The 14899-nt window shown below is 43.7% G+C and overlaps 1 protein-coding gene across 4 annotated transcripts in view; it reads left to right on the forward strand.

Moving 5' to 3' along the window:
• The window catches only part of LOC147019327 (retinoblastoma-associated protein-like), a 270364-nt gene that overhangs the window by 51392 nt on the left and 204073 nt on the right, over positions 1 to 14899 (forward strand). For all 4 annotated transcript variants that reach the window (XM_085899745.1, XM_085899743.1, XM_085899746.1 and 1 more), the window contains exons 7-8: positions 3481 to 3563; positions 12037 to 12218. In XM_085899745.1, coding sequence (XP_085755871.1) covers positions 3481 to 3563; positions 12037 to 12218 — 265 coding nt within the window. The remainder of the gene's footprint in view (positions 1 to 3480; positions 3564 to 12036; positions 12219 to 14899) is intronic.

The following is a 14899-nucleotide window of genomic DNA, read 5'->3' on the forward strand; positions in this document are numbered from 1 at the left end:
AGCAATCCTATGTAGTGTATATGGCACATTCTGATTTCATTGTCATGAGAAAATTTGCTTTTGTATGGAATGGCAAATGTGTTTTCTTCTTCCACAAGCCTTGTCCCTGTAATGTGATTAATTTGGATAAACTTTTCATCTGCGGCAATTTAAACAAGTCACCATACCAGCTGGCTGCTTGTTGACTCATCAACAACCAGCCATTGCATTACAAGCAAAGGCCTTCTGTGACTGGATTTGGACCAACGTGTAAACTTTCCAACTCGGATTTCTCCCACTGGTATGTCGTCCTTCCTGGACCTAGTAATGGCAAACTTTATATCTGATCTCTCTCTTATTCCTCTTCTGCTGCCATTGACTCTTCTGATAACTTTCATTTCAATGCCCACATCTTTCTGGGTATTGCAAGGGGACAACCTCAACGACATAGGATATGGGTGTTTGCACAGGCCAACTGGCAGGGACTTCAATCCAGAGATGTCAACAAGTCACCTCAGCCAAGTCAAGTAAGTCTCCAGTCGTTGAGGGAAAGTCTCAAGTCGTTGAGGGAAAGTCTCAAGTCATTAAGGGAAAGTCTCAAGTGAAGTGTCACATCATAATGTCAGTTTCATAGACCTTGGTTACGTGTAAGCCTTTAATACTCAAAAGGTTTGCACGAGTCATGAGCTGGCTGTTTATATGAACTTGATGATTTTTTGGTCATGTGTAATCTGTAAAACAAATGACATGGAAAAATAAAAATGACAGTTTAATTGCTTTAATTCAAACTCGGTGGTGTAATAGTTACATTTGTTGACCAAAATGGTTACAATCGGAAATGAACCTCAGTGACCAGACTCAGTCTTTTGCGTGTCATTGATCTCAGTGATTTTGCTCCAAATGTGGAAGGTTGGGGATTAATACCTAACCCTAACCCTCACTAATACATTTTCTAAGCTCATCACGATATATTTACCGAGTTTGTGCTCCCTTTGGCGTGCGACTGCGGTGGTCTTTTTTCATAAATGTAATCACATCCTCCCAGACATCGAATGAAAATTAGTCACAAACACATCACTGAGATTGATATCGTGTTCATTCATTCATTGTCATTATCAAAAAGCATTTAAGGCCAAGTCACAAAACTTGCGACTCGAGTCGAAGTCGCCGACTTGAGTCATCATCTCTGCTTCAATCTGCCCTTTGACAAAATGATTGGACTACCATCTCTATAGCACCTGATATTGATGCCACCGAGAAATACTTTCACAATATTCGACTTCCTCTCACACACTGGATTATGCCATCCCATCTACAGATTTCCTATCCATCCTCTAGGCCAGCGTTTCTCAACCTTTTTACCCTTACGGAACCCTTGAAATAGTTTTCATGTCTCAGGGAACCCCTGCATAAAAATTATTATATACCATTATTAATATCTAGCTCTTTTATATTTTTATCGTAGTTCACATGGAAATATAACATTTTTTTTTCGGATACCTGGTTTAAGGAAAAAATGACCCCCTTTTTGTCAAATTTATTGGCAATGAAAAAAAAAACATACTGCTCGTTTATGAGACCTCACACCAAGGTTTTAATTCACAAAAAAATGGATTCCATGACACGAATCCGCCGCGTACTAGACGTCCACTAACCAGTGAGGGCGGTTTCACACTGGCGCCATATAGACATCGTTAAATACATTCCATATGGTTGTTATAATTGTAAATAATATAAGAGGTTGAAGCCTCTATTATAATAACCAAGGACTTTCCAACAATGTGCCTTACGTGTATTGTAAAATTACGAATATTAAATCAAACAAAAACTACTCAAAAATACATTAGCCTATTTATTACTATTTCTCGCGGAACCCCAAGCGACCTCTTGCAGAACCCGGGTTGAGAAACACTGCTCTAGGCTCTGGTCCACAGAATCCTGTGGGGAGGAGGTGCGAGTTAGGCAGCTCGCTTTCTTAGTGTGGAAAGCTAACCCGACTCAGAGTAACTTTCCTTCATTCCATAAGGCTCGCAACAAATGTGTCCATCATGAGGCAAGCCAGAAAACATCAAACTCTCAACAGTGTCCTTCCAATTAATGGTGGCACCTTGTCAAGTCTGTCTTTGCACTATATTATGATCTCCATCTATCCTTTTCCTTCCCTCAAACGGCAGTACTACATACTATACCCAAGATATGGCAGAATGTCAAAACTCCATCTTTGCCTCCAACTCTTGTGTGCGCAACCCATCCTATTCTGTCCCCATCTTACTCCAATATACCAACTGTCAACTGGACTCCATGTCTTTCTCACCCGAGAAAGTTCTCTCAAGCCTTGACCCTATTTTGGTGATGAGTCCAGCTGGCATCAGTGCCTATGTTCTCAAGTTTGGTCTGCTGTTCTTGCTTCCCCTCCATCTCCCTTACTCAGTCTGTCCTCCTCCTTTGACTGTCTCCCCCCTCTGCATGAAAGTCAGCAAACATCACTGCTATCCACAAGAAGAGTGCAAAAACAGTCTCTACCAACTCTGTCAATGAGCTTGCTTCCAATTACAAGCAAAGTCATGGAATCCATCATTACTTGTGATGTCAACTATTTCCTGTTTTTGACAGTCTGATGTCTGACCATTAATTTGGATTCTGTGCCACACTCAACTCTGGACATTCTTATTCTCGTCTCTCAGCAATGCTTGGAAGCCCTCCCTATCAAACAAGAGTTTAGGATGGTCTCCCTTGACATATCTCAGGCATTTGACACAGTCTGACATCCTGCTTTGCTTGTAAGCTCTCTGCCTGTGGCATGGAAGGCCTCATTCATTCCTGGATTCACTCCTCCTTCACTCTTTCATTCCTCTTTTTCCCCACCTTTGGAATAAACTCCTGCACTGTATTCAATCCCATTCTTCCCTCAAGGCCTTCAAAACAACTGTTCACCACCACCTCTTATCGTCCCCCATCCAAATCCTCGATCTTTTCTACCCCCATTAATCCACCCCAAGCCCACCCCTTCAAATTCCCTGCTTTCCTTCCTGAAAGTCCCTACCCCCGTTAATCCACCCCAAGCCCACCTCCTTCAAATTCCCTGCTTTCCTTCCTGAAAGTCCCTGTAATGTCCATCTTGTATTCCCCATGTTCCGCGCCCCATCCCTCTCCCTTCCACAGATCTCCGAATGTCTCTGTTCCCCACTGTTTTGTCCTTCCCACTCCCGCCCCTCTTGTCTCATGCCCCCCTTGCTGTGTGTTGTGTGTTGACTCTCATACGAGCCTCGACAAGGTATACAAAAAATATAAATAAAAATCAGATTTGTTACGGATAAATGTTTGTCATTTTCATACTATGTGTAGTTCTGTTTTCAGTTGAATATGGAGTGTGCAGTTACCTTAAAAAAATTAAAGCCAAATAACTGAGAAAAACATTACAATGGTATTAAAACTGCATGATGTTACATGATCAATCAACTTAGTTATGTTGGTAATGTGATGTGATGTATATGTTTACAGCAAACTGCTGCACCTCCATGTGTTTCATTCATCGCTTCATGCCTGTGCTTTGGAGGTCGTCTTCTACGTTCAGAAAAAGAGCAGTCAGTACCACACTACACTGTTATTTTGCCTTGAAAGGATGTGATGTTTCATTTTTCGTGAAAATGTTGCAAAACAACATAAAGTGTTCAACTTTTTAACAAGCTCTCATTCAAATAATCTTGATTTTTTTTTTTCTTGCAAACAAAGCTCGCTTTTCTGACGGTCATTTCTAATTTTATTAGTTTTAACACGAATACTGTTGTTATTTCTATTTGAATGGTGATCCTTAATTTATAAAATACGTCAAGTCAAAACTTCAAAATACCTTTCAAAAATCCTATTGTGGATGATTTTGTTGTCATTCTTATTACTGAGCCCATAGTTATCCTTCCACACTTCCTTCAGATCCTGCCATCAAACTTGAACAATGTACATCATACTGAGGCATCCACAACAGCCGTTTCCACATTTTGAGGCCCCAATGAAACGCAGACCCGTTCCTTGCACCACACCATGTGACTCTGCTCTGACCGTTCTGATGAAAGGCTTGTGCACAGTTGCTCCTCTGTGCTGTTAAAATGAATACACAGCTCAACAAACTGTACGGGTACCGTTCTGAAATGCCATTGACTTATTGAGCATGTTCATCACATCATGGAAATTGAATTAGATGAAAGAGTTGCAAAAAAAAATATTGGAGAGTTCATGAAGCACCTTACCCCACGTAGTCTTGAGAAGAAAGGACGTGGAAAGGGCCTTTTAAACTCTTGATTGTTGCATTTCCGAGGACGATCAACATTTCCTACGAGCCACCATTTTGTCTGAACCTTGGTATTCCACAACGTCGAGAGCATGATTGGCAAATTTGATTGGTCGACTTGACGTAAAATGGTTCAATATTTTGTCCAAGTACTGCTAAACTAAAGGTTTCTGGAAGTGCCAACAAGGTGATTTGTGTTCGACAGTGTTCAAGTGTATATCATTCCATTAAAATGAAGATGTTCCTCGATCATAAACTGAAGTTTGTCGATGGAGAGACAGACAGACAAACAGACAAAGTGAATCTATCTCAGGGTGTTCTTTCTTGAGGTAATTTTTCACGAACATGGGTCGTTTGTTTGCTGTTTTCCACTTCATTTGGATAATCCTCACAGTATATTTGGGAATTCTTGTGATTGTTTAAATTGTCACAATTGAGGTGCCCACTTTCTCGGAGGAGATTGTCATTTCTCATTTTGAACTCGGTTTACTCCTTCCTCTGGGAAATGACACTGAAACTGAGCAAAGTGACTGCTCCCGGCTATTTATGTGCTGTCGGTCGATATTCATGATGTCACAATTGTTTAAAGGAAACCAATTACTTTTTTTATGATCATGTATACGAGTACATACATGTCTATACAGTGTGTTCAGTAAGTATTCACACCCCTCAACTTTTGTTGCAGCCTGAATTTAAAATGGATTAAATTTTAAAAATGTTATCACTGATCTACATAAAATAACCCATTAATGAAAAAGTGAAACCGTTTTTAGAAATTTTTACAAATTTATTGAAAAGTAAACACAGAAATACCTAATTTACAATAGGTATTTGCTTTCTTCTCCGAAACTGCACACAATTTCAATTAAACTTGACCACAACCTTCATCACCCATGATGTACCAAAGTTTGTTCACGCTATTTAAATAAATCGGGGTCGAAGAAGATTTACAGGTGGGGGGGGGGGTGGTGGTTGCTCCCAAAATAGGTGTTTGCTATAACATTGGTTCGTTCATTGGTACATTATGCTGATTCCGCCTCACGTCGACATCCTCCTCTGCCCCTATTTTTTATGTAATGCTGTGATGTTGGCTGATTTCCAAGCAGATGGAAGATGACTTAGGGTAAATGACAGGTTGAAAATGGCAGAGAGAGGAAGCAAAAGAACAGCAGAGCAAGTTTGCAGAGTCAGAGTAGAGAGTTGCGAGAAACTTCAGCACCTTCTCAGTTGCAAAAGACCCAGAATTCAGGAGCAGTTTAGTATGACTAGGAAGGGTGGGTACAGTGAGTGAGGGGTTCGGGACACAAGATTCTGAAGCAGACACAGAATTGAGGCATTTGGCCTTCTCATGAGCGGAGTGGGCTGTGGTGCCAATTGAAGTGAGGGAATGGATGGACCAGTGATGGACTTGACAAGGTGCCACCAGGTTTTAGAAGAGGGAGACATGTTTGAAAGCTCATTCTTGAGATTGGACAGATGTTGTTTTATGGCTCTCCTGAGAGCAGACACACATTTGTTGCTGTTTTTTTTTTTTTTGTATACATTGTCGAGGCTCGTATGAGAGCTAACACACAACTCACAGCAAGGGGCATGAGACAAGAGGGGCGGGAGTGGAAGGGACAAAACAGTGGGGAACAGACACATTAGGTGAACTGTGGAAGGGAGAGGGATGGGGATGGGATGGGGAACATGGCGAAGAGAAGATGGACATTACAGGGACTTTCAGGAAGGAAAGCAGGGGAATTGAAGGAAGTGGGCTTGGGTGGATTATCGGGGTTAGAAAAGATCGAGGATTTGGATGGGGGAAGACAAGAGGTGGTGGTGAACAGCTGTTTTGAAAGCCTGTAGGGAAGAATGGGAAAGAATAGAGTGAGGAAGTTTATTCCAAAGGCGGGAAAAAAGAGGAATGAAAGAGTGAAGATGAGCAGTGATTTGTGATTTTGGTAGTTTTACCAGACGGGGATTGTTGGAGGACCTTGAGCGCCCTGTGTTAAATGTGGTGGGGACAAATCGCAGAGAGAGCAGGGGGGGCAAGGCTGGAGAGGAGTCCGTATAAGACAGAAAGACCACCGACCAACCTGCGGTGATTGAGTGAGAGGCCCAAAGACTCAGCTTCATTGCGGGAGATGCCGATGATCTTAAATGCCCTGGTTTCGACAGCGTGAAGCCGAGAAAGGTGGGAGGCAGGAGCACCATCCCAGCGGGGAGAGCAGTACTCCATCAGGCTACGGACAAAAGCTTTGTAAGTGGTCAGCAGCTCAAGAGGGCCAAAGAAGGACTTTGCACGATGGAGGATTTCCAGTCGGCGACTGGCTTTGGAGGTGAGGTTGGAAATGTGACTTTCCCAGGAAAGGTCATGGCAGATAGTGAGACCCAGAAGCTTGAAAGAAAAGACTTCTTCCAGAGGATTGTTGAGAAAGTGGATGGGGGGGGGGGGTTTTCTAAACGGTCCTTTCGAAGAGACATAGTGAGAGTGTGAGATTTGTCTGGATTGAAAGACATGTTCCACGTGTTGGATCAGTTTGTGATTTTATCCAGATCTGCAGTGAGCGAAGAAGCTGCTGCTTACCGGTCTGAGGGATGACAGATGGTACGGCAGAGGATGGAGTCGTCGGCAAAGAGAAATAGAGGATTTTCCAGAGAGTCGGAGAGATCATTGATGAAAACCAGAAAAAGAACAGGGCCCAGAACGCTACCTTGAGGAACTCCAGCCTGCACAGGAAGAGGGGATGAAAGAACTCCATTTAGGGCCACACGTTGACTGCGACAGGAGAGGAAGTCTGCGAGCCATGAGTGGAGATGGCCTTGAATACCATGGGAAGAGAGTTTGGTGAGTAGGGCAGGGTGCCAGACTGTGTCAAAAGCACGTGTTATGTCCAGGGATACGGCTCGGATTTCCTCTCTGGCATTGAGGACCTCCATCCATTGATGGGAGAGCAGAAGCAGCATATCCAGGGTAGAGTGACCTGGTCTGAAACCAAATTGATGATCGTAAATCAAGCCATTGGAGCAGAGGAAGGATTTCATGTCTGAAGCGATGATGGATTCCATAACCTTGCTGATGATTGGGAGAAGGCTGATTGGTCTGCAGTTACAGGGATCTGTTTTTGCACCTTTTTTATGCAGGGCAGTGATGTAAGCAGATTTCCAAGCTGATGGCAGATGACCTTGGGCAAATGAGAGGGTGAATAAAACAGAGAGAGGGTGAGCAAGAGCAGAAGAGCAGGCTTTGAGGACACGTGGGCTGATGCCGTCTGGACCGGTTGCAGAATCTGACTCGAGGTTTGAAAGCAAGCTCTCCACCTTGTCAGGAGAAAAGGATACAGAGTCCAGGGACAGTTGGGTGCGACTGGGTAAAGTGGGTAGAGATAGTGATGGGTTTAGGACACAAGATTTAGCTGCAAACACAGAGTTTAGACATTCAGCTTTATCACGTGTGGTATCGGCAGTGCGGCCATTTGAGGTAAGGGAGGGGATGGAGGGGGAACATACACCAGAAACAGATTTGATTAAACGCCACCAGGATTTTGAGGAGGGAGAGAGATTTGAGAGTTCAGACTTGAGATGAGAAAGATGTTGTTTTCTGGCTCTCCTGAGGGTAGATACACACTTGTTCCGAGCTTTGTGGAAAGAACTGAGATTGCCCTCAGTTGGGTTTGCTTTCCATGAGGCAAAGGCAAGTTGTTTCAGGACAACTGCCTCGCCACAAGCTTCAGTAAACCAAGGGTGGGAGGAAGGGTAGGACAACTGAACACGAGAGGGGATAAATCTGTGCATGAGGGAGAGCAAGTTTCTTTGAAAGAATTCCCAGGATGAGTTGATGTTTGAAAAAGTAGTGATGGGAGACCAGTCTGTAAGTTTGATGGCTGCTCGGAGACCCTGCCAGTCGGCTTGAGTGAAATGCCAGACTTGACGGCAGTGAGGTGGTTCTCTGATAACAGCCAGAGAGATGTCCACTTTGACAAGGACGTGGTCAGAAGAACCGATTGGAGCGAAGGAAGAGCAGCAGATATTGTCAGGGAAATTTGTCAAAATCAGATCCCGAAGAGATGGAGAACCATTGGTTGAGATCCGGGTCGGGAAGTTGACCGATTGAGTCAGTCCTAATGAGTCGCAGAAAGCTTTTGCTGAGGTGCCATGGCAGGTGAGAGAGGTACCCACACCGAGCCAACTGGCGTGATGACAATTGAAGTCACCACATAAGAGGAAGAGAGAGTTTGGATGAGAAGATAGAAGTTGGTCCATGTTTTCGGATAGTGAGGTGTAGATGGAGTCATCACTGTTCGGTGGACGGTACAGTACACATATAAACATGAGGTGGCAGTGGAGGGGAAGCCGAAGCCAGAGGTATTCCTGGGGGTGTGGGAAAGTGAGAGCAGTGCATGGAGAGTGAGGAATAGAGTCTTTGATGAAGAGAGCAAGACCTCCACCAGACGAGGCTCAGGTCTGTCATACCGTAAGAGGGAGTAACCGGGGAGAGATACTTGGGAGAGGAAACTTTCTGTTAGGCAGATAATGTCTGGTTTGTCAGTGGCAACCTGTATGGAAATATCTGAAAGGTTTGAGCGAAGGCCCTGGATATTTGAGGTCCACACTTTTAATGAAGAGGTAGGGGAGGAGGCTTTGGGTGCAGGAGGTGGAGGGGGAGGGGAGGGTAGGACAAGGGACGAGGGGGGGAGGTAAGGAGGGTTGTTGAAAGAGTGTGGGGTATTGCAGAATAGCGAGGGGAGGGGGCCGAATGAGGAGGAGAAAAGGCTCTGTGGTGCTGGGGGAGAGGGGGACAAGAGACAAGGAAGAAGGCAGTTGAGGATTTGAGGTGGAGTGAAGAGATGGGGGTGAGAGGGCAGTGGAGGGAGGCAGCTTGGTGGATGAGAGGGGGCAACTTTGAGAAGGATGAGTGAGGTGGATTGAAAGGTGGGAGAAAGGTGAGGGGGGAATTTTTGAGAGAGGTGAGAGGGAGGCTTGGAGGGAGAAGAGTGGGATGGTTGCTTTGAGAGTGAGAGTGAGGGGTGAGTTGGCACTGAAGTTGGAAAAAAAGAATGGTTGATGGAAGGTTTGTGGAATGACCTGAAGTTGCCTTCGGTTGGATTTGCCCTCCAGGAAGAGAATGCAAGTTATTTTAAAGCAACTACCTCACCATTCAGAGTACCAAGAGGATTCAGAGTACTGAGTGTGGGATGAAGAATATCAAGAGCGGGAGGATGGGTAAGATAACTGAAAATGAGATTGTGTGTGTGTGTGTGTGTGTGTGTGTGTGTGTGTGTGTGTGTGTGTGTGTGTGTGTGTGTGTGTGTGTGTGTGTGTGTGTGTGTGTGTGTGTGTGTGTGTGTGTGTGTGTGTGTGTGTGTGTGTGTGTGTGTGTGTGTGTGTGTGTGTGTATAGGAAGAGGGAGGCAGAGGCGGAGCATGTTTCTGTGGAATAATTCCCAGGCTGAGTTAATATCGGGGGCAGTAGATTTCGGAAGACCAGTCCTGAAGTTTGATGGTTAATTGTAGTCCTTGCCACTTTGCCTGAGTGAACGGCCAGACTCGGCAGTGCCAAGGTGATTCTCTGAGAATGGCCAGAGAGATGTTGACCTTCACAAGCACATGATCAGGTGAGCCAATTTGTGCAGAGAATGAGCAGGATACATTTTCAGGGAAGTTGGTCATCACCAAATCCAGAAGTGAAGATTTTCCATTGGGATATATCTGGGTGGAAAAATTCATGGATTGTGTCAGTCCACTGGAGTCACAGAAGTCCTTTGCAGAAGGTCCATGCCTGGTGAGAGAGGTACCAACACCCAGCCAATTAGCATGGTGGGAGTTAAAGTCACCACATATGAGGAAGAGAGAGTTGGGTTGGTCCAAGTCATCTGAGAGAGAGATGTAGATGGAGTCATTACTGTTGGGAGTACGGTAAAACCCATAGACAAACATGAGGTGGGAGTGGAGGGGAAGTCACAACCAGCGGTACTCCTGGGGTTTGAGTAGTGTAAGAGCAGGACACGGAGGGTGAGAAATGGAGTTTTTTTTGTTCAGCGCAAATCCGCCGCCAGGACATGGTTCAAGTCATTCAAATCGGAGGAGACAACAGCCAGGGCGAGATACTAAGGAGTCTGGGACGTCTGATGGATTCTGTTATACAGTTGCCCGATTTATCGGCAGCGGCCTGGATTGAGAGCTGTCAGGTTGGAACGGAGGCCCAAGATTCCACACAGTTCGAGATGTGGAGGAGGGAGGGGTTGAGACATTGGTATGGTACAGGATGGGGGGGGGCTTGTGGGGGCAAGGAGAATCTTTGGGGTGCGGTGAGGGGAATTTTTGAGTGTGTGGGATGTGAAGGAATGTTTGAGTGTGTGAGATGGGGCATGATTGAGGATGTGGGGTGTGCGGGAAGATTTGAGTGTGTGGGATGTGGGGTAATGTTTGTGTGTGTGAGGGGTGCAGGGGAAAGATTGTGTGTATGGGGTGTCGGGGAAGTTTTGAGTGTGTGGGGTATGGGAGACTTTGTGTGTGTGGTGCATGTGAAGGTTTGAATGTGTGGGGGTGCAGAGGAAGGTTTGAGTGTGTGGAAGAAGGTTTGAGTGTGTAGAATGCATAGGAAGGTGAAGGTTTGTGTGTGTGTGTGAATTGCGGGGGAAAGTTTGATTGTGTGAGGGGTGTGGAGGAAGGTTTTCGAGGGTGAGGTGAGGGCGAAGCATTTAGTGGGTGTGGTGAGGAGAGAGGTAGAAAAGGGGGACATGAAGCTTTGAGGGGTGGGATGGTGGTGAATGCTTTTCCTGATTCCATTTTACCATTTTTGATAAACGGAGATAAAGATCATGGGATGGGGGGATTTGAATGCTTGTTAAATGCATGGAGAAATGCTGTGCTGAATGAGTGGTGGTGAAGAGGAAGTGGGTTGGGTGGAGGTTTGTGGATGAGGTGCAGATCAGACAAAAACCTCAGAAAAAGAAGAGACATATATCATGGTGGAGAAACAGAAGCATGTGTGAAGAAACAAGGGATGAAATACATTCTTAAAATGCTTTAAAAAAATTTATTTTATAGAAGCGTTTATATTATTTTATGTACATTCTGTTTGGAGAGAAAAGGGAGTGGAGGGAACGTCGAACCAGAAGCAGAAGGCAATTCAATGGAAATGAGAAGCGTTATGGGATGAAATAAAAAAATTAAGTTTCTTGTTTGTTTTCTTGTTCTGAATCTTTGAAACGAGTAGAGGAAATGGGATAGTATAAAGTTGAGAGATAAGCGGAGTACCTGGGAATACACCCAGGACTGATTTGCTGAAGCAAACTTTCTATCCAATCAAGGCCTTGACAATACGAAACTAATAACACAATAAAGGAACACATCAACACGAAATATTGCAGTGGATTGAACCAGCAACAAACACAAAAACAGGATGAATTCAGTTTGGAAAACTCTGCTTTAGTGAGGTGGAAATGAGCAGCTGCAAATTTTACCATCCACATGGAGACTGCCCGAACCGGAATTCATTCCTTGTCTGCAAGTTTGTTCACTTGTATCTCGATGTTGCATAAACAAGTGAAATCAATGGATAGAGAAAGTAAACTTGTACTTATGATGAAGTTTGTAAATTAAATACTTGCAGGACAACAATATTTGTTTCAGACATCAGTACACATTTGGTAGACAATGAATAAATCAATACATTGTCTGGGATTTGAAACCTGGCCTTTCATTATCATGACAGATGGGAAAGCTTAACAGGCCAGTTGATATTTTCACCTTCTCCTCACCCTTTTTTCCGATCACCACCATTCTCAGCCAATTACAGTTTGGAGAGCATTTTATTTCCCTGGGTGTTGGAGGTACTCAACCTCACACCATATGATTTCTACAAGGTGCTGGAAAGCTTTGTGAAGGCCGAACCTGCTCTCCCTGGGGGGATTGTACAACATATCCAGCGCTGTGAGCACTCGATACTCGACTGTCTCGCCTGGATTACTGTGAGTCGGGCTTTAATGTTGAATTTCACTGCAACTCTTGCATTCGAGAGAGAGAGAGAGTGCATTGATTCTTATCATGCTCGTTTTTTTTGTTTGTTCACTCGAGTGTTATATACACACAAATATTTGATGTATCATGAAAAACATGCATATTTTAATGCCGTTCTTTGTTGTGAAGAGCTTGCATAATTGTAGATACAAAATTTGCATTCTCCAGCCATAAATTATCTTCCTTACGAGAAAAGCGAATCACAAAAATACATACTAACATCTCTTTAACTCCAGTTGCTGTCATAAGAGCATGGTGTTTTCTGCCATCAATGTGACAGTGTCACCTTATTCATCCGCTGACCACATTTCATACTATACACTTTATTTGCAGGATGTTCAGAAATGTGGGATGTATAGACAAAGACACACCAAAAAACAAAAAGTATCACAAGGTGTGTGTGTATATATATGTATGTATGTATGTATGTATATATTTATATATATATATATATATATATATATATATATATATATATATATATATATATATATACATATGCATATATTTGATGAGCCTGGTGTGGCTCAGTGGTTAAGGTGGTGGCTTGGGATCCTTGGGATCCTGAGTTCGACCCCCACTGGCCGCTGAGCTCGCATCAGGGGGGTTGACTCAGCCTGTCATCCTTCTGAAGGTTGGCGAAATGAGCACTAGTGTACTGGTAATTATCCCTGCAGGGTCGAAGGCGACTAAAGGGTTGGCGTCAGGAAGGACATCCGGCCATAAAAACATTGCCACAAAAAAGGGTACCATGAGTGGAGCCCTCAAAAAAGCTGACCCCTGCTCAGGGATTAAGGCTTTCAAATGGTGTGATTGATATATATATATATATATATATATATATATATATATATATATATATATATATATATATATATATATATATATATATATATATATATATATATATATATATATATATATATATATATATATATATATATATATATATATATATATATATATATATATATATATATATATATATATATATATATATATATATATATATATATTGTCAGGTCCAGCCGATTAACACTGACCTGGACAGATAGCCGAACGGTTTTACCTTGGAGGCGAATGGTCAAAATCCTTGGAGAATATGGTGCACATGGGATGGAGGGGGGTGAGGGTGCATACGGGACGGAAGCATATGGGTTTATCCTCGAGCCCAAAATGAATTGACAAACACAAGTAAATTCAACAAATTATGTTTTTAATGAACATCAAATCAACAAGTTGTGATGAAAATATACCAAAGGTCCAAATGAAACTTGAGGTAAAACTAAGTCTAATTTGAGACGTCCTCACTCAGTCACAAAAACGGGCAAAGGGAAAGATAAAAATAAAATAAATTCCCTCCTTTATGCCGGTACTCAGCCTTATGTCCAGAGGTGACCTTGAGGAGCCTGGTATCATCGAACCTCGAAGCCACTGCGTAGGAAACGCACAGCAAAATGGTACCAAGTCGCTCCTCGCGGTCATGTATATGAGGTAATTCGCACTGATGGTCTTCAACGCCAACGCTAGAGCCCTCGAACCACCGTACAGTTTCTTCTCACGATCGAGATTGCCACACCACTCCCTCTAATTCCAGGTCCACATACACAAAATGGCGCCGTCTTTCTCCTTGATCATACAACAAGGCGATTGCTGAGGCTCTGAGACAAGGCCAAGAGACGCGCTCTTCTTCTCCTTCTCTTCTCCTCAGAAACGTACAAACTTCACGACCCAGCCGAACAGTCAGTGGCTAGCTGGTGTCTTATTTCAGTACGTGAACGAATTCACAACAGTGCGACAACGAGAATCAGCCATCTTTCTCGTCGTGTCGAGGAGAGCTCAGAGCGGTCCTATGTGTTCTGACTGCCGTCTCCACACTATCGTTCTCCCTCTTACATCACATCGACCAATCATAATCATCAGGGGTGTGGTGGCCTGCTGGTGGTAAGGCGGGGTTTTTGCCTAGTCGGAAACATTCGGCTCTTGTTTTTGTTGTTGTTGGAAGAACGTGGTTCCTTTTTATAGCTGGCTTTGTAAATGCAAAAACGTAGGAAAAGGTCACGGGAGCAATCAGATACTGGGAGAACTAGCCTTAAACCATTCCTCGTTAACACAGCACCACCCCCGTATGGCGAAACGTAACAACTTAAGCTCACAGTTTTCCTTTGTTAATTTACATCGAGATGCCTCCGACTCATCCACGGACCATGCTACACTATACAATCCTACCTTTATTGTGAAATTCCTCCATCTACCCCACAAACATAACAATGTATTTATATACTGTACAGTAAAACTTCTGCCGAGCGAACTCCCTGTTAACGAAAAACTACGTTGATGAAGTGTTACGCTAGTCCAGGTGAGAGTTAAATCCGGTCATGTTTACAGCCCCTCGCCGCAACCATTAATCAGGTGGGGAAACTCTCTTGAATGGGGAAATCGAATGCCTTCATTGTCTCTCTCATTACAATTTAGCCTCTTTATTAAGAGTATAATTATTTATCCCCCCTCCCCCCAACCATACCATTCCCCCAAATTAAAATTACACTGAAAAATAACTGCTGATGTTACAATGGTATAATACAGGGGTCAGCAACCTATGGTTCATGAGCTGTATCTGGCTCTTCCATGA

The sequence above is a fragment of the Eptatretus burgeri genome, chromosome 10 (genome assembly GCF_056783735.1).
Source record: "Eptatretus burgeri isolate ZD-2024b chromosome 10, Ebu_testis_v1, whole genome shotgun sequence".
In the NCBI taxonomy this organism is placed as follows: Eukaryota; Metazoa; Chordata; class Myxini; order Myxiniformes; family Myxinidae; genus Eptatretus; species Eptatretus burgeri.